This window comes from Pan troglodytes, chromosome 7 (assembly GCF_028858775.2).
Source record: "Pan troglodytes isolate AG18354 chromosome 7, NHGRI_mPanTro3-v2.0_pri, whole genome shotgun sequence".
Classification (NCBI taxonomy): Eukaryota; Metazoa; Chordata; class Mammalia; order Primates; family Hominidae; genus Pan; species Pan troglodytes.
The window spans coordinates 50,473,942-50,493,899 of NC_072405.2; the positions used below are offsets into that span (position 1 = coordinate 50,473,942).

General features: G+C 48.6%; 1 protein-coding gene across 4 annotated transcripts in view; it reads right to left on the reverse strand.

Moving 5' to 3' along the window:
• Positions 1–2,780: 2,780 nt before the first annotated feature.
• The window catches only part of PLAT (plasminogen activator, tissue type), a 32,574-nt gene continuing 15,396 nt past the window's right edge, over positions 2,781–19,958 (reverse strand). For 2 of the 4 annotated variants that reach the window (XM_528120.8, XM_063816301.1), the window contains exons 4-15: positions 19,062–19,104; positions 16,625–16,762; positions 15,597–15,707; positions 15,089–15,263; positions 12,673–12,764; positions 10,299–10,470; positions 9,517–9,602; positions 8,070–8,265; positions 7,822–7,958; positions 7,506–7,646; positions 6,466–6,632; positions 2,781–3,699 (exon numbers count right to left, since the gene is read on the reverse strand). In XM_528120.8, the coding sequence (XP_528120.3) occupies positions 3,541–3,699; positions 6,466–6,632; positions 7,506–7,646; positions 7,822–7,958; positions 8,070–8,265; positions 9,517–9,602; positions 10,299–10,470; positions 12,673–12,764; positions 15,089–15,263; positions 15,597–15,707; positions 16,625–16,762; positions 19,062–19,104 (1,617 nt within the window). In that variant the 3' untranslated portion in view covers positions 2,781–3,540. The remainder of the gene's footprint in view (positions 3,700–6,465; positions 6,633–7,505; positions 7,647–7,821; positions 7,959–8,069; positions 8,266–9,516; positions 9,603–10,298; positions 10,471–12,672; positions 12,765–15,088; positions 15,264–15,596; positions 15,708–16,624; positions 16,763–19,061; positions 19,105–19,958) is intronic. The other 2 variants (XM_063816300.1, XM_003311700.6) reach the window with 1 other exon arrangement.

A 19,958-nucleotide genomic window follows, 5' to 3' on the forward strand; every position in this document is an offset into this window, starting at 1 on the left:
CCACCCGCCTTGGCCTCCCAAAGTGCTGGGATTACAGGCGTGAGCTGTCGCGCCCGGCCCTGTTAAAATTTTTAAAAGGAAATTTGACCAGCCTGGCCAACATGGCAAAACCCATCTCTACTGAAAAATATAAAAATTAGCTGGGCCTGGTGGCGGGCACCTGTAATCCCAGCTACTGGGGAGGCTGAAGCAGGAGAATCGCTTGAACCCAGGAGGCGGAGGTTGCAGTGAGCTGAGATCGCACCACTGCACTCCAGCCTGGGCAAAAAGAGTGAGACTCCATCTCAAAATAAAATAAAAGGAAATTTAATTTCAAACTCTGAAACTTCCTCCAAGATCCTAAGTACTGAGGATTGCATGAGTCTTTGGCTTTTGAAGTTAAGTGGAGTGAAAAGTTTATGCACTTTCTGATAAACAGACATGACTGGGGCTCTGGGAGGGTACAGTGTCACCATCCGAGAGTTCCTCTAGGTCTTCACCCAGTAAGAAGAGTTGCACAGGTACCTGGAGATCTTGTTCTCCTGGACTGTTACCATCTGCTTGTTTTATTAACTAGCTGGGAATAATGAGATGATATTTAATTTCCCCTGACACCCATTCCCGGTAATGATGTGTTGCTCTTTGAGCGTGTTTTAGAATTTGCATCACTGGGCTGGGGCCCCGTCTGTCAGTCAGGGGCCTCTTCTGAGCAATTGTCTCTATCTAGTCTGTGGTTCCAAGACTGCGTGGGAGGAATGCTGGGGCCTTTTTACCTCCCATTTCCATCCCCAGGGGCCTCACTGCCTCAGTTCATTTCATTAATCCTGAAGAAGAGCTTGTCCTGCAAAGGGGGAGGGGATGAAACCAGCTGAATTTCTGCCAGAGATTCAGTGGCTGGGGGTTCCTTCGCACTGGTCCTCAGTGTTTTTCTTTTTTTTTTTTTCTTTCTTTCTTTTTTTTTCTTGACAGAGTCTTGCTCTGTTGCCCAGGGTGGAGTACAGTGACACAATTTCAGCTCACTGCAACCTCTGCCTCCCAGGCTCAAGCGATTCTCCTGCCTCAGTGTTCCAAGTAGCTGGAGCCACAGGCGTGCACCACCACACCCAGCTAACTTTTGTATTTTAGTAGAGATGGGGTTTTGCCACGTTGGCCAGGCTGGTCTCAAACTCCTAGCCTCAAGTGATCCACCCACGTCAGCCTCCTAAAGTGCTGGGATTATAGGCATGAGCCACCGTTCCTGGCCTCAAACAATGTTTTTCTTAAATGGCTGAGACACACATCTGTCTAAAAACTGTAGAACATGCAAGTGAGCAGTCTGAAGTCAAGAAATCTGTGACTTAAGTCTCTGTGACCTGCATTTATTTACTGGCCTAGGTACTTCAACACTTCAGGGATGTCCCCCGCTGCCTCCCCCACCCCAGTCAAGCTCTTGGGAGTTAAAGAATCTCTTTCTTTTGTGAGTTTAAACGACTTTTGTTCCAAGAACCTCTAAACTGAGCAGTTCTGACAACTCCACCAGAGAGACGACCACCTTTCTCCTCTCTGAGAGCTGTGTCAGCATATCCCCAACAGCAGCATTGCAGCATCCGATTTATTCTTGGAACTAGGATGTCAGCGAGAACAAAAGCTGCCAGACAGCAGCCAGGAATAGGGGTTGCATCTCGCAAGTAGAAAATAGTCTAAGAGGGCCAGGTGCAGTGGCTCACGCCTGTAATCCCAGCACCTTGGGAGGCCGAGGCAGGCGGATCACGAGGTCAGGAGATGGAGACCATCCTGGCTAACACGGTGAAACCCCATCTCTACTACAAATATGAAAAATTAGCCGGGCGTGGTGGCGGGCACCTATAGGCCCAGCTACTCGGGAGGCTGAGGCAGGAGAATGGCGTGAACCCAGGAGGCAGAGCTTGCAGATAGCGCCACTGCACTTCAGCCTGGGCGAAAGAGCGAGACTCTGTCTCAAAAAAAAAAAAAAAAGTAGTCTAAGAGAAGCAGAATGCAACATTACTTAGATAATGTACTTGTGTGGACTGGTTTAGGGGTTCGATTTCTAATGAGCAGAAAATTAAGACAATGGGAAACAGATGGCCCAAATACCAGCTTCTAGGCCGAACCAACGGTTGGGATGTTGCTGTGTTAGCAAGGTCATGCGAGGTTCTTCCTCCCTATCCCCACAGCGTTCCTCTCCTGCTGTCTGCTTGCTTGCCAGCCACCCCCTGGTTAATTTTCCTAAGGCATGCCCAGTTCCTCACTTCCCTGAGCAGAATCTCCATGGCTCCTCGTTGTCTACAGAAGTCAATTAAGTCCAAACTCAGTTTGGTGTTCAGAGCCCCCATAATCTAAATTCCAGCCTATGTTCCTCTTCCTGAAGTTCACTTCAGACAAGCTCAACTCATTTCTCCCTGTACTCCCCTCTCTTGGCCCTCTACATATTCATACCTCCATGGAGAGTGCCTTTTCCACACCTGTCCACAGTCCACGTCTCACCTAGTTATTTTTTCCTTAAGATTCTATTTTTTCCTTAAGATTCCCCAATCCCTCTTGCAACTGAATTCTACTACAAGTCTGCCCTTTTGTGACCGGCTCCACTGTACCTTGGTACTTCTCTAAATGCCATATTAGCCCATCAGACCAAGCATTCCTGTCCCTCCTTTTCCCGGTCTGGAGCACCTAGCCCATTGCCTTGTATGTTACAGGTGTTGTGTATATGTTAAGCGAGTGAAGCAGAATTCCAAATGATTTTAAAATGTGAACATGAATAAAGAGTGGGATACAGCATCTATAACAAAACCATTCCACTCTGATTTTGGAAAAATTGTGAAAAATATATCTGAATTTATTAAGTACAGTATAAAACAGGGTTGTGGCAACAGAAAGTAAAAACTAACATGGATTGCTATAAATATGCTGAAGCCTAGTTGTTCAAATGATACAATTCTCTCATGCTACTCTAAAGTTTATAAAGAAAAAGGATTTACACTTTACACACTGTACACAAAAGGAATACCTTCTGAGAGCCGGGGAGTGGGGAAAGGGGAAGGAGACTTGATGTCAAGGGTGCTTTTGAGGAACATGACGGGCCGGCCAGCCTGCCTCAACTTTGAGGCCCTGCTGGGCTCTTGTGACTATAAATATACTGTCTATTTCTAATGCAATCCGTCTTTCCTGAAAGATCTTGTTATCTTTTACTATTGAGACATGCTTTCATTTTTGTGGTCCTGTTTCCAAAGCTGCTCACGGTGACAGGTCAGGAGGTTGGGCTTTAGCTGAAAACAGGGTGGCATGGCCACTTTCTGCCCAGGGAGGAGGCATTCCTGGAGAGGCTAGTGTGCATTCATGTCTTCCCATCTGACAGAGTATCCTGAAATCAGACCAAGTCCTGAAAACTTCCAAAATGGGAAGTATCTGGGAAAATGCACTCTTCCCTCTCCTGTAGGGTCTCGTCCCGCTTCTGCGGTGTGGTGGGTCTGGAGAAGTCTGTAGAGAAGCACTCTGCCTTTGCAGTGTCTTCTGAAGAAGAAGAGGCGGGATCTCATTTGCTTTTGAGGAGTCGGGTGTTCCTGGTCACGGTCGCATGTTGTCACGAATCCAGTCTAGGTAGTTGGTAACCTTGGTGTACACACCCGGGACATCCTTCTGTCCACAGCCCAGGCCCCAGCTGATGATGCCCACCAAAGTCATGCGGCCATCGTTCAGACACACGAGGGGGCCTCCCGAATCGCCCTGCAAAGGAGATAGCAGGTTTGGCGTTTGCAAAAAAAGCAGACTATCTGGAGAAAATCAGTATGTGTAGCATGAACATCGTAATCTTCAAAATACAGCAGGCCCTTCAATAATATTCCATTCAATGTCATTTCATTATAACATTGATGAGGAAAACAAAAATCAATTCCTGTCTGGGGACACTGTCTGCCTGGGTTTTGTCCAGGTACCCCGGTTTCCTTCCACATCCCAAAGCTTGCACATTAAGCCAACTGAGGATGTGTCTACATGGGCCCAGTCTGAGTGAGTGTGGGTGTTACTGGCTCTGCAATAGGATGGTGGCGTCTGTCCAGGGCTGGTCCCGCCTGGCGCCCTGAGCTGCCAGGTGGCTCTGGCCACCCCCACCCAAGACCCTGAACCGGAATAAGCAGGTTGGAAAATGAATGAATACAAAGTGTTATAAAGTAAAAGTCTGTCTAGTCTGTGATAAATACACGAATGCATGATGATAAACTGTGAGGTGTGGAGGCAGTCAGGGAGCCTGCCCTATTTGTGATTGTTTTTGAACTTCATGGTAGTAAGAGGTGTTCCTTACCATTTTTGCTTTGCAAACATTTATTCCCTGAATTAACCCACCACTATTATGGCCGCCATCACTCACTTATTCTCCAAAAATTGGGTAAATAAATACCATGTTTGTTTTTATTAACCTTTCTTAAATGTTGTATAGCTCACATTTATTTCAATATTGAATGTTAGAAGTGTTTTGGGTCTTTATTTAGAAGTTTGCTGATGTTTTTATGACTAGAAATATTGCCACAAGAACTTCACTCTTCTTTTTTTGTTTTTTTGTTTTTTTGTTTTGAGACAGAGTCTCACTCTGTCACCCACCCAGGCTGGAGTGCAGTGGCGCAATCTCAGCTCACTGCAGCCTCCACCTCTGGGGTTCAAGCAATTCTCGTGCTTATGGGCACGCACCACCACACCTGGCTAATTTTTGTGTTTTTAGTAGAGGCAGGGTTTCACCATGGTGGCCAGGCTGGTCTCGAACTCCTGACCTCCGGTGATCCGCCTGCCTCAGCCTCTCAAAGTGCTGGGATTACAGGCATGAGCCCCGCACCTGACCAACTCTTGTTTATATCAATTAGCTGATGGTAAAATTGGTTTTGGAATTAGCTGATGGTAAAATTGGTTTTGTTATACGTCATTTCACTTACAGTTGCAGTTTCTAAGAACCTATTTTTTCCAGGCATGCTGTTAAGTGGAGACTTACTGAAGAGTGGGTAGATTGTATCTCAGTTATCTTGGTCCCATGGAGGATTAGGCTGTATCTATTCTGGTAAAGTAAATTACTCAAACGTTTCAGGCCTCAAAAACCCTGGCTTGGCTCCACCACTTACTAGCTGATGGCCTTAGACTAACCATGCTTCGGTTTTCTTATCTGTACCATAGAGATAATATTCATACTACCCATAGAGTGGTTATGGCATTCAGTAGAAGAATGCATGAAAAGCACTGGAAGACATCTAGTAAAACTCTTGGTAATTGTTAGCTGTTCTTATATTGAATTAAAATGATTTGGTTTTGCTTTTAACTAAGCTTGCAGATAGATAATGGTTTCACTTTGGTACAACCTTTTTGTTTTTGGACTGTAAGCTGGTACAGCTGAGGTTGCTGAAGAAACCATTCAAAAAGAAACTAAATCCTGTCAGGGAATCAGAGGGGAAACCGCCGATATGACTGCCTTGCGAAAACAAAGCCCACACATCCTTCAGCACCAGAGCCTGGCCTCACTTCTCTTTGTATCTCTTCTACCCCCAGCCCCTAAAGGAGAGCCTGGCACGCTGCAGGCACTGAAATGTCTGAGGAAGATCAATTCCTTGGCTCTGTGCAGGTCTTAATACCAGCAGGCTGGCCTGTCCTCCCATACCCCAGTATCTGGCTAATCATGAAATCTAAGTACTAATTCTGATAAGGATGCCCACACAAAGGACCTCAAATAGTGTGCTTTCCCAGGGTATTAGGGCTGAATGTGAGTTTTGAAAACTTCTTTCTCACATCATCTAGATCCTGCTTCCCAGTAAGTTGCCTTTCTTCCTTCTCCTTCTACAAAGCAGACTCCAATTCTCTAGTGCCAACAGAGGCAAACATTTCTTTCTTTTTTTTTTTTTTTTTTTTGAGATCGAGTTTCGCTCTTGTTGCCCAGGCTGAAGCGCAATGGCGCGATCTCGGCTCGCTGCAACCTCTGCCTCCCGGGTTCAAGCGATTCTCCTGCCTCAGCCTCCTGAGTAGCTGGGATTACAGGCATGTGCCACCATGCCAGGCTAATTTTGTATTTTTAGTAGAGATGGGGTTTCTCCATGTTGGTCAGGCTGGTCTCAAACTCCTGACCTCAGGTGAGCCTCCCACCTCAGCCTCCCAAAGTGCTGGGATTACAGGCGTGAACCACCACACCAGGCCGAGGCAAACGTTTCTTAATTGTGTGGCTCTCTCCATCACTTCAATAGTCAATCAATTGCCTGGGCTGAAAGGAAATCCTGTACAGGTGGAGTTGTCTGTGCAGATCCTGGGGAAATTTCCTGCAGTTTAGAATTCTTAGGTTTAGGTGACTTTGATCTTCCTCCAGTTGCTTTATTCTGTGAGGCCCTCATCTAGAATCCCCAGGGGTATCACTAAGAGGAAATCACTCCACTCTGGTGATAACTTTTTTCTTTGGTGAAGAACCTGTTGTCCCAGGGGCATTCTCCCCTGGGTTGTGCCCAGCATGGGCACGCCACTCCTGGTTACCTGGCAGGCGTCGTGCAAGTTTGCCTGGGGCCCGCCGCTCCGAGTGTCTCCAGCACACAGCATGTTGTCGGTGACTGTTCTGTTAAGTAAATGTTGTGATGTGCAGCGGCTGGATGGGTACAGTCTGACATGAGCCTCCTTCAGCCGCTCCGAATAGAAAGGAGACACTGAAAGGGGAGAACCATCATATGGTTTTAGGGAAAGTTATTTATAAATAACTTTTTTTATTTTTTGAAAGAGAAAGCCAAATTTTCCAATAATAGCTAACATTGATCAAGATTCAACATGTATTAGGTCGAATCCTATGACACTGCTGGTATTTTATCGTTTTGACCCACAAAAACAGCAGGATTCCGGGACTGAACCCACAGCCTCTCCGTAGTGGCACTGCTGATGCTTCGGACCAGGGAGGTCCCTGTTGTGGGGGATGGGGACAGTCCCGAGCCCTGCAGTGTGCAGCATCCCTGGCTGCACTCACTGAAGGCCGGCGTTAACCCTCGCCCTAAACTGTAACAACCAAAAACGTCTCCAGACCTCGCCAAACGTTTCCTGGGGGACAAAATCACCCCAGCTGACAACCATTCGTTCAATATTATCTCATTTAACCCTCCTAATCTAATTAGGGAGATAGTTCTATCTCCACTTTACCAACGAGGAAACTGAGGCTGGGAGCAGTTCAAAATAAAAATCCATGTCCACGGTCACACAGCTCAGCAAGTGGGATTTGAAATCGGGTCTTTGTAACTCCAGCTTCCCAGAACCCACACGCTTAGCGACTGTACTCCACTTCCTACTCAGAACCTTCCCAACACCTGCAGCACTTCTAGGCCCTCATACTGTTGTGTCCTTTCCTCGCCTGCAGTGTCCCTGTGAGGCAGAGACAGCAGAGACGGGCCCCCACGACACAGGGAGACGGGACTGGCGTCAGTGCCTGACCCGGGGCTGGAACCTCGCTCTCCTGACCCCATTTTCCTCTGGTGGACCGCAGCCTCCCCTGCTGTCCCGCAGACAGGATGGGGCCGAGACTTCCTTCCACTTACAGGCCTCATGCTTGCCGTAGCCGGAGAGCTCACACTCCGTCCAGTCCGGCAGCTGCAGGTCCGCCGGGGGAAGGCACACAGTGCGGACCACGCTGCTCTCCTGGGCACAGCGGGACGAATCCGATTTCAGCTGCAGCAGCGCTGGGAGGGAGAAAGGAGGAGTGAGCTGGCGTGAGGGCCTCGTCCCCGGGAGGGGAGGAACACGCAGGAGGGGCAGGGGCTGGAGGAAGAGGCCCGTGTGTGTAAACATAGGTGAGTGCATGTGGGTGTGTTGTGTGATCTGTATGAACTGGAGCCGGGAATGACGAGCTCTTACCAATGTCATTGTCGTAAGTGTCATCATCGAATTCCTTATGGACAATGTATTTTTCTACTTCAAATTTCTGCTCCTCCTCGCCAGGGACCACCCGGTATGTTCTGCCCAAGATCACCGTCAGGTGGTGGGGCGGAAACCTGGTGGAGAAACAGCCTTAGAATGCTATTTTTGCTGTGGGATTTCCCCTAAAGGGCTTGGTTTCTAGGCGTTAGAGGGTGGAAAAACCAACTGGGTTTCCGAGCCCCTACCTCTCCTGGAAGCAGTGGGCGGCAGAGAGAATCCAGCAGGAGCTGATGAGTATGCCCCCGCACAGGAACCGCTCTCCGGGCGACCTCCTGTGCTTGGCAAAGATGGCAGCCTGCCAGGGGTGGGAGGCGATGTCGGCGAAGAGCCCTCCTTTGATGCGAAACTGAGGCTGGCTGTACTGTCTCAGGCCGCAGGTGGCTGGGGAGGAAAGGACGAGGAGGCAGTCAGTCCCACAGGCCTCCTGCACGTGTGTAGGTAGAGTGAGGAGGCCATCAGCATGGCTGTAAAACCACAACTTTCACTTGGTGGGATCAGCATGCCGAATGTTGTCCATACATTCTCTTTAGTTCCCACAGCGATAAGTTTCAGGAGGCGGAGACGTTTTTGCCCAAGGTTGCAATGGCACCTGGATTAGTTCCCAAGTATGTTTGACTCCAAAACTGGGGATCTGCCATCCTTCATTCCTTCTAATGTTTTCCTACAGCCATTTCCTGGCCTAAGAAATGAAGAATTGCAGCTTCCTTCTGTGGAATGTCTGCTCATTTCTTTTCCATCTGTCCAACCTTACCCATGCTTCAAGGCCCAGGTGCAATCCTGCCTCCTCGCAAAGCTTTCCTGACGTCCCCACCTGCTCAGCTCTGAGGAGCTTAGGGACACGGACCACTGAGGACTCACACTAATGCCCTTGGGTGTGAGTTAGCTGGTGGTCTGTGTCTCATCGTCCCAGTTGGACTTGTGTTCCTTGGGGAACATTCTGGCTGATCTGTGTTCACAAGAGGTGATTAATAACCTACTCTCTGGCCATTTCCAAACTAAAGTTTCATTTTTTAGCAATATGCACCAACTTGAATCTCCTATCTCTCACCCACATCATGAGCCAGCTCCCCCGTGTGAAATAGGTCAACAGGAAACGTGGAAGATCTCACAGTGGAAGTACATGCCATTGGGGTCAGAGGGCATGAGGGCAGGCCCTAGCTTTACCTCCCGGCGCCCAGCGAGCTTGGGCAGGCCACCTGGCGTCTGGGAGACTGCTTCCTACTCAGTAAACTGGAGGTAGGAAGACCACCTCCACCACGCTGTTGGACGAATGTGGTGAAGGCACTTTATTATCTAAGGAGCCATGCATGCAAGGCCTCCTCCTCATTCCCCATTACTCTCAGCAACACCAATAAAGGCGTCTAGAGAGAGCCGGGTAGAGCCTACTGACTTCTCAGAGAGGTTGCTGTGTTCTTTTCTTTCTTCTTGCCCCTCCCCACCACCCCCATGCATGGGTCATGGACACCCGCCCACCCACCGTGGCTTCAGTCATGGAAGCCCCCTCCCCACCCAGCCTGGAAGTCTGGTAGGCACACAGTCTGCACCAGACAGCCATGAAGGCCTAGAAAGTGGCGAGGAGATGGTGAAGAAGGGAGACCAGGTGCAGGGAGGCAGCCGGGGCCCAGCCCTTACAGCAGGAGGGCACATCACAGTACTCCCACGTCAGCCTGCGGTTCTTCAGCACATGGCACCAGGGCTTGGCGTCCCCATCAGGATTCCTAAATGATAAGAGAGTTTAAGGTTTCCTTTTTATCTTCTTATTTTTTAATTTTTGTAGAGATGGGGTCTTGCCATGTTGCCCAGGCTGGTCTTGAACTCCTGGGCTCAAGCAATCCTCCTGCCTCAGCCTCCCAAAGTGCTGGGATTACAGGCATGCACCACCACACCAGGCCAGGAGTTTCAGATTTTCAATCCCATTTTCAGCCACATCACAGGCCATGTAAGAGTAGAAGGAGACTCAGTAAACCAATGAAAACCACTGAGCTGGGAGGGAGGACGCCGAGTTCATCTTGACTTTGTGGCACACCCCCACCCTAGGAGAACTTCTCTTTAACTTTGTTATCCAGTCAGTAATGTAGTGTTCTAATCTCATAGGGTTGTCAGACAGAACTGTGAGCTGTCCTGTTACGGAACTCTTACAAATCATTGCAATAAAGATGTCATGAGAACAGCTGAGGACTAAATGGTTACAGGCCAGGACCCTTAACTTGGGATTTAGGTTGGAAAACTGGTAGACCTTGCTTTTCACAATATGTGTTATTCTAGCAAGTGAAGAGGTTGGACTAGATAATATCCATGGGTGCTTCCCACGCACTGGGTCTGTCATGCAACTTGAGACATCGGATCTTCCCCCGTCTCACACCCTAATCCCACGTTCTGCCGAGACCTGAACCCCCAACCCCTGTGCTACCTACCGGCAGTAATTATGTTTGCCCAGGCCCAGTGCCTGGGCACTGGGGTTCTGTGCTGTGTAAACCTTGCCTATCAGGATCATGGAATTCCACGGGAGGCAGGAGGCACCCGACTCGGTGAGGCTGTGCGTGCCACGGTAGGCTGACCCATTCCCAAAGTAGCAGTCACTGTTTCCTAGGAGAAAAGAATTCTCAAACTGAAACAAAAACAAATTCTGAAGCACGCAAGTCAGGGCTGGGGCTTGAAGTGGAGCTGCCGGTCGAGGAAGCTGGAGGCTGCTAGCCCGGCACTGAGAAGAGTGTAACACCTCACACTTCCCCTTTTGTTGCCCAGGCTGGAGTGCAATGCGCGATCTTGGCTCACTGCAATCTCCACCTCCTGGGTTCAAGCGATTCTCCTACCTCAGCCTCCCGAGTAGGTGGGGTTACAGGCATGCGCCACCATGCTACGCTAATTTTGTATTTTTAGTTGAGACAGGGTTTCACCATGTTGGCCAGGCTGGTCTTGAACTCCTGACATCAGGTGATCTGCCCGCCTCAGCCTCCCAAAGTGCTGGGAGTACATGTGTGAGCCACCACGCCCGGCCTGAGCCTTTTTCCCCCTCTTTGAGTCCTTTTACTTAGAGATGGCAAGGGGGTTTCATCTCCACCGGAAGTGGCTCCCTAGATTGCTATGTTGAGAGAGAGTCTGGGGACATCTTCAGGTTCAGCAGGAAGGATGCTACATTCCATGAGTGGGGGCTGTTTCTGAAGCTGCTTTGAAAGCCAGTAGGGGTTTCCTTGTGTTACTTAACAGGCTGCAGTGAACCAACGTGCTTCAGTGGGGCTGGGGTGGGGGTTATTTCTTGGACTGTGTCTGCCAGTGTCCTGAGGATCTGATGATGGGCTTGGGAAGGAGGAGGGTTATGAGCCGTAGAGTGCTGCCCGTTTTCATCTATTTCCCCCATTTTTCCATTTTTTTCTCCCCACCTGAAACTGACAAAGCATACCTCTATACATAAATACCATAAATGGAAGGGATTTTCAAGATTATCTAGATCTGCGAGTCCTCATTTAGACCAGACCATGGGGGATGGGGAGGATATTGTAGAGTGACTGTAAAGTCTTCAGAGTCACAGGCATCACCCGTGGACCTGGGTGCTGAATGCATATAGCTGGTGTGTGTTTATATATATCATATATAAATTTAATATATGTGTATTACATATATATATACACACACCCACACACACATTTATGTATTTATTTTGAGGCAGGATCTCACTGTCACCCAGGCTGGAGTGCAGTGGCACAATCATTGCTCACTGTGGCCTCAACCTCCTGGGCTCAAGCGATCCTCCCACCTGAGCCTCCCAAGCAGCTGGGACCATAGGCACAAGCCACCACACCTGACTAATTTTTGTATTTTTTGTAGAGATGGAGTCTCACTTTGTTGCCCAGGCTGGTCTCAAACTCCTGGGCTCAAGCAGTTCTCCCGCCTCAGCCTCCCAGAGTGCTGGGATTATAGACACGAGCCACTGCACCTGGCCCTATATATATTTAGAACTTAAAAAAAATCTTTCATAGTGCTGTGATAAATGTGATAAGTAACGTAATGATTTGTGTAAGCACCACTGAATTCATAGTACCTTTCTGTAACTTAGCATTTCATTTTTTTCTTTTTTTTGAAACAGTTTTTTGTTCTATCACCCAGGCTGGAGTGCAGTGGCATGATCTCGGCTCACTGCAACCTCCATCTCCCAGGTTCAAGCAATTCTCCTGCCTCAGCCTCCTGAGTAGCTGGGATTACAGGTGCCTGCCACCGTATCTGGCTAATTTTTGTATTTTTAGTAGAGACAGGGTTTCACCATGTTGGCCAGGCTGGTCTCAAACTCCTGACCTCAGGTGAGCCGCCCGCCTCAGCCTCCCAGAGTGCTGGGTTTATAGGCATAAGCCACTGCGCCTGGTCTTGTAACTTAATATATTTTTTTTCAATCTTGGAAGTTCTTTTTTTTTTTTTTTTTTTTTTTTGCATTAAAAAGTTTGAGAGGGAGCGAAAGAGAGAGAAAGCCCCATTCACCCATTAATCAAAAAAGGGAGAATCTCCATTCATTCTCAAAAGGACTGAAAACCACTGATTCAGCCCCATCCTCTCCTCCGTAGAGGAGGAAATTGAGGGTCAGAGTGTGAGGAGATCAGCTCCAGGTCAGACAAATAGCCAGTCAGAGGCCAAGCCCAGGCACAGACCTAAGTCCTGTCTTTCTTCCCTCTGCAACCAAAATGACTCACTCCTGGCCTCCCCCTTTCTCCCCTCAGGTGCAGGAGGGCTGTCGGCCTGTCCTCCTGGACTTTCCTCCCCCAGGGACATTCAGGGAAAGGCGGGGTGGCTGCCACTTACCCTCGGAGCAGGCGGGGGTGCTGCAGAACTCTGAGGTGTACTTCCCCGCCTTAAAGACGTAGCACCAGGGCTTTGAGTCTCGATCTGGGTTTCTGAAAAATCAGCCAAGGGAAGGGCCAGGGTAGGTCAAAGGTGAAGCCTCTCCTTTAGGACCCAGGGACTTTGGTATCCTTTTCTGGAGGAATGGGGGGTGCTTTTTTTTTTGACAGAGTCTCGCTGTTTATCCCAGGCTGGAGTGCAGCGGCGCATCTCCTCTCACTGCAACCTCCGTTTCCTGGATTTGGGCAATTCTTCAGCCTCAGCTTCCCGAGTAGCTGGGATTACAGGTGCCTGCCACCATGCCTGGCTAATTTTTGTATTTTTAGTAGAGACAGGGTTTCACCATGTTGGCCAGGCTGGTCTTGAACTCCTGACCTCAGGTGATCCACCTGCCTTGGCTTCCCAAAGTGCTGGGATTACAGGCGTGAGCCACCATGCCCAGCCGGGAGTGCGTTTTTGGTTGTACACTGGTAGTTCTATCATGTTAGACAGGAGTATGATTTTGTTCCTGTGTTTACTTGGAGGTGAAGGATGGTTTAAGGAGATGCACATGGGTGCCAAATTGACAAGGTGTGGACTGGAATAGTCTTATATATCAACTTGGCCAGGCTGTGGCACCCAGTCAGTTAACCAAACATTCATCTAGGAGTTGTGAAAGTGTTTTATAGATGTGGTTAATATCTACAGCCAGTTGACTTTAGAAAAGGAAATTGTCCTAGATAATGTAGTTGGGCCTCGTCCAATCACTTAAAGGCCTTAAGAGCAAATATGAGGTTTCCTGAATAAGAAATTCTGCCTTAAGAGAGCAGCCTCAGCTTCTGCCTGCACTTCCAGCCTGGCTTACCAAGATGTTTCAGACTTGCCAGCCCCCACGATCCTGTCAGCCAGTTCCTTAACATAAATGTCTATCTATCTAGTGTGAAAGGAAAATAAATCTCAGGACCCCAACGTCATGAGCCAAGGGAAATGTCAAGCCGGGAACTACGTCAGGCAAACCTGCCTCTCATTTATTCCTCAATAAGATAGCTGCAAAGTTGTTTTTTTTTTTTAAATTCTCTACAAGGACATTCCTTGCAGGCCTAAAGATCTTTACCCTAAAACAGTTCTGTTGACTTTCACCTTGGCATTGTAAATGGATAGCTTATCTTCCCAGGTGCAGGACAGAAAATCATCCCTCTGCTCATCTGAGACAAATGCGTATCTGATTGCTTCCTCTGCCCTATTTTTTATGTAAAAATGCAGATGAACTGAGCCAGACTCAATTGTGTGTTCAGTGAAAAGCTGATCAAGGACTCAGAATACAGCCTTTTGTCTCTTATCTACCTATGGCCTGGAAGCCCTTGCTTCGAGTTATCCCAACTTTCCCGACCAAACCGGTGTACATCTCACACATGTTGATTGATGTCTCATGACTCCCTAAAATGTCTAAAGGCAAGCTGTGCCCTGACAACCTTGGGCACATGTCCTCAGGACCTCCTGAGGCTGTGTCACGGGGGTGTCCTTAACCTTGGCAAAATCAACTTTCTAAATCGATTGAGACCTGTCTCAGATACTTTGGGTTCACACACATTCTCTCTCTCTCTCTATTTCTCTCTCCTCTTTCTCTATCTCTATCTCTCTATCATCTATCAATCTGTCTATCATCTATCTATCATCTATCATCTTACATCTACTATCTATCTATCACCTATGTATCTATCATCTATCTAATCTATCATCTATCAATCTTCTATCATCTATCAATCTATCACCTATCATCTATCATCTATCTAATCTGTCATCTATCAATCTTCTATCATCTATCAATCTATCTATCACCTATCATCTATCATCTATTTATCATTATCTATCATCTATGTATCATCTATTTAATCTATCATCTATCAATCATCTATCATCTATCAATCTGTCTATCATCTATGTGTCTATCATCTATGTATCTATCATCTATTTATCTTTCTAATCATCTGTCTATCATCTATCACCTATCATCTATCTATCATCTATCCATCTATCATCTGTCTATCTACCATCTATCATCTATGTATCTATCATCTATTTAATTTATCTATCAATCATCTATCAATCTATCATCTATCACCTATCATCTGTCTATCTGTCATCCATCTACCATCTATTTATCATCTATCTATCATGTATGTATCATCTATTTATCTAATCTATCACCTATCAATCATCTATCATCTATCAATCTATCATCTATCACCTATCATCTATTATCTGTCTATCATCTATCCATCTATCCATCCTGTATTGGTTATGTTTCTTGGGAGAACCCTGACGGATCTGACAGAATCTTTCCCCAGCCGTAGCAGCTTCTCACAGGGGGAATCCCTCCTTGGGGATGTGCCCTCACCTGCAGTAGTTGTGGTTCCCCAGGCCCAGCCTGATGGCGTCCGGCCTCCGCCCGCTGTAGGGCTTCTGGGCCAACACGCTGCTGTTCCAGTTGGTGCACTCGGCGCCACTCTCCGCTGTGCTCCACGTGCCCCTGTAGCTGATGCCCTGGTCCTCGTAGCACGTGGCCCTGGTATCTGACGGAGAGCAGGGCATGGATGCCTCACATGGGAGTCCCCTTTCATTCAGCCCTCAGGAGGCTCCCCTCTCTGCCCCGTCCTCCCCCAGGCCTGATGCAGGCTGGCTCAGAAGCCACAGGCTGGGTGGCAAGGGTGCCAGCCTGGATTCAGGGTCACACCTAGGCTCTGCTTGCTGTGTGGCATTGTGCTTCCTGACCCATGGCAGAAGCGCCTTCCCTATCCGTGGCCCCCACCCCTGGCCCTGCCATCGCACCCTGCCTTTCCTTCCGGGGGCGGGGGAGACTGGAGAGGTGGGATTTCAGCTCGTTTCATGTGCTCTCACCTACTCACCTATTTCACAGCACTTCCCAGCAAATCCTTCGGGGCACTGGCACACGAAATCTGAGAAGTACAGGGCCTGCTGGCAGGTGCCCCCGTTGAAACACCTTGGCTCGCTGCAACCTGTCAAGTATAAACAAGGAAGCCCCTAATGACAGCCTCCCTCTGTGTGCTCAGGCCATGGTTCCAGGAGCCCTGTCTACCACAATCCACACACACTCAAGTCCTGCAGCGTGGAACACGCGTATACCAGTTCTGCATCCTACAAATACTGTTTTCATCCTGCCTTTGGTTGAAAAAAATCCATACATAAGTGGACCCTGCAGGTCAGACAAGTGTTGTTCAAGGGTCCCCTGTACTTTCAAAGCAGCTCCAAGGATGATGTGAGTTAAAATATTAAGAATGTGCTCTATGTGCTAGGCGCTGTTGTACAGTCTACAAAAATTAGCTAATTTAATCCTCACAGCAAACCATGAAGTGTGTACTGTTATTCCCACCTCTTTACAGATGAGGAAACTGAGGCAAGCGGGCATTTGCCCAAGGTCACTTGGTCTCGCTCCCTTTTCTGCTCGTACCTTCACCTCCGCCTAAGGCCGAACAGGCCTGAAGGCTCCTTTTGAAGATTTGAACTTTCCGGGGACCATGAAAGACAGGGTTCATGACTGGACCCCTGAACTCGAAGTCTCAGTTTGAAGTCGATTTGTACTGGGCTTTTCTGTGTTTTTGTTTTTGTTTGTGTTGTTTTGTTTTGTTTTAGAGATGAGGGCTTGCCCTGTCGCCGAGGTTGAAATGCAGTGGCGCAATCGTAGATTACTGCAGCCTCCAACTCCTGGGCTCAAGTGATCCTTCTGCCTCAGCCTCCCAAGTAGTTGGGACTACATACCAGGTCTGGCTAATTTTTTTATTTTTTGTAGAGACAGGGGACTTGCTATGTTTGCCCAGATTGGTCTTGAACTCCCGGGCTCCAGCGACCCTCCCACCTTGGCCTCCTAAAGTGCTGGGATCACAGGCATGCACCACCTCCCAGCCTCAGTACATACTTTTGACAGGCACTGAGTGGCACTGTGCCCTGCCACTGTTGCACCAGCAATATTCCACCCGGTTGCTTCTGAGCACAGGGCGCAGCCATGACTGATGTTGCTGGTATATCATCTGCGTTTTTTCATCTCTGCAGATCACTATGAGAAAAGACAGGCCAGCCTCATCAGAGTATGACTCAAAATGAAATGCCTCACTACCCTTGCACCTACTGAGAAAACTCCCTCACTTGCTTTCTATAGACTCCATTGCATACTCCCTTATTGAAGAGACACAACTGGAAGACAACAAGATAATGAATACTGGCCAAACATGGTGACTGATGCTGGTAATCCCAGCACTTTGGGTGGCCGAGGTGGGCGAATCACTTGAGCTCAGGAGTTCGAGACCAGCCTGGCCAACATGGTGAAACCCTATCTCTACTAAAAATACAAAAATGAGCCAGGCATGGTGGCAGGTGCCTGTAATCCCAGCTACTCAGGAGGCTGAGGCAGGAGTATTGCTTGAACCCAGGAAGTGGGGGTTGCAGTGAGCCGAGATTGTACCACTGCACTCCAGCCTGGGCGACAGAGCAAGACTCCATCTCAAAATAAAATAAAATAAATTTGCATTTCTTTTCTGAGTGCCATTGAGTATCTTCTCATATGATTTATTTATTTATTATTTATTTATTATTATTATTTTTGAAACAAAGTCTCACTCTGTCGCCCAGGCTGGAGTGAAGTGGCACAATCTCGGCTCACTGCAACCTCCACCTCCTGGGTTCAAGTGATTCTCCTGTCTCAGCCTCCCGAGTAGCTGGGATTACAGGTGCCCGATACCATGCCCGGCTAATTTTTGTATTTTTGGTAGAGACGGGGTTTCACCATATTGGACAGGCTGGTCTCGAACTCCTGATCTCAAGTGATCCACCCGCCTCGGTCTCCCAAAGTGCTGGGATTACAGGCATGAGCCACCGTGCCCAGCCTAATTTTTTCTTTTCTTTTCTTTTTCTTTTTTTTTTCGAGGGTCTCTGTCACCCAGGCTGGAGTCCAATGGTGCTGTCTTGGCTCACTGCAACCTCTGCCTCCCAGGCTCAAGCAGTCCTCCTGCGTCAACCTCCCAAGTAGCTGGGACTACAGGTGCACACCACCACACCCAGCTAATTTTTAAATTTTTTTGTAGAGGCGGGGTGGGGTGGGGGAGGCAGAGGTGTCTCACTATGTTGCCCATGCTGGTCTTGAACTCCTGGGCTAAAGCCATCCTCCTGGATCCGCCTCCTAAAGTGCTGGAGTTACAGATGTGAGCCATTGCACCTGGACTTTTTCTCATTGTAATTCACCAAAAAATATATATATGCATAACTGTCTACCAGAGTTTTTTATCCACATAAGTATTCCCACACAGAAATGATGCATTTTTGGCCCCAAAGAAAATTGACATTTTAGACTTTGCAGAAAATGTGCTACTTCTCCAAGTATTTTTGGCATAATGAAAATAGTTGAAGTACTCCCATTAATATTTTCATGCCATCTTTCTGTTTTCAAGCCAGAATGCCAACTTAAAAAACAACAACTTTACTTTCAATTAATTAAAGAAGTAGCACGTGCCCACTGTAAGTCAGACCCTTGCTGCTTCTGAGGTCACTGAGGCCAGGATAACCTGGTAGGAAGCAGGATGCCATCCAACAACGAAGGCATTAAGATTCCAGGTGTGACTCACTCTGGGGAGTGAGTCACCCTTTTTAACACCTTTACAAAGGGTATTGCAGAGTCTTCCAGACTCGAAGGAACTGGGTCGTGAAGGAGGGAAATCGAGGGCCTAAGTTGGTAGTTTTGGACCTGAAGCTGGGCCTCGCATTCCTCAGCCTTCTAGAGTCAACTCTAGATGTGGACTTAGAGACCCCACCATGTCTAGGGGTTGCCTGGGTGGGACATCCCAGTTGGGACATCCCGGTTGGATCAACAGAGGGAAATGGATACACAGGGATGTTGTTACCAAAGCTGCCGGTGCACTGTGGTGGGATCACAGCCTAGGATGAGACCCAGAGCATGGGCCTGGCCTCGGCCGTGACTGCCCTGGCCCTGCTGCTGGCGGCTGTGTGACCCTGGGCAAGCCACTTGCTCTCTCCTGGGCTCTGCCTTCTGATCTGTATAACCAGGACCTTGGGCCAGTGGCCGCCCCCCCCAGCCCCCGCTAGGTTGTGATCCCTGACAGCCTGGCTCCTTGGGGGGGAACACCTGTTTCTGCTCCCCTCAGAATCAGAACCCGCCCAGTGGCCGCAGCTGATGGGAGAATGGTGCCGACACAGGCATCTCTGTAGAATCATGCTGCAATGGCACTGTCACACCGTAGGCAGGTGGTGGGTGGAAGAAGGCAGGTGGTGGGTGGGTGATGCACCCTGCACCCCGCCCTGCCTCCCTCCCTGATGACCCCATGCACCCCTCAGCTTCACCCGACCTTGGTAAGATCTGGCTCCTCTTCTGAATCGGGCATGGATTTCCTGCGAAGAAACCAGAGGTGGAGGAAGGATCAGCACATGCCAGGTGTACTAAGAGTAAAGGCGGCCAACCCAGAAGCCCATGTGAACCTGCCGGCCAGATACCCCTGCTCAGAGAACCCCCTCGGGTAACTGGCCCAAGTGAAAGTCCATCTCCTGCCTTCTAGTCCAATTCTTCCTCTCCTTCCTGACTGGCTCTGTCCAGAAGAGCTTTCTGCTTGGTGGAAATGTTTTCTGTCTGTGCTGTCCACGACAGAAGCCACACAGGGCCACCGAGTGCTTTGAATGTGGCCAGTGGGACTGAGAAACAATTTTTAACTTTAATTATTTTAAATTTAAACAGTTGCACATGGTAAGTGGCCACCATATTGGGCAATGGAGTTGCAGCTGGCTGTCTACTCCACGCAGTCACCTGGCTCTCCCCGCTGTAGGGTCCTGTGGGAGAGGTGTGGTTAGTTTGGACTTCCGTGAGGCCCTTTATTGCTAGGCATTTTCAGAGAGTGTGTGTAGCGCTTCCATCTCAGCTAGAGAGTAGGCACCATGAGGGCAGCTTGCCTCTGCTGTGGCTCATGGCACTTGCATTGCCTTTTTCTTTTTTTTTTTTTTTTTGAGACAGGATCTCAGTTTGTCACCCAGGCTGGAGTGCATTGGCGTAATCATATCTCACTGAAGTCCCAACCTCCTGAACTTAAGCGATCCTCCCGCCTCAGCCTCCTGAGTAGCTGGGACCACAGGTGCATACTAGTACACCCGGCTAATTTTTAAATTTTTTGTAGAGACAGCATCTCACTATATTGCCCAGACTGGTCTCCAACTCCTGGGCTCAAGCGATCCTCCCACCTCGGCCTCCCAAAGTG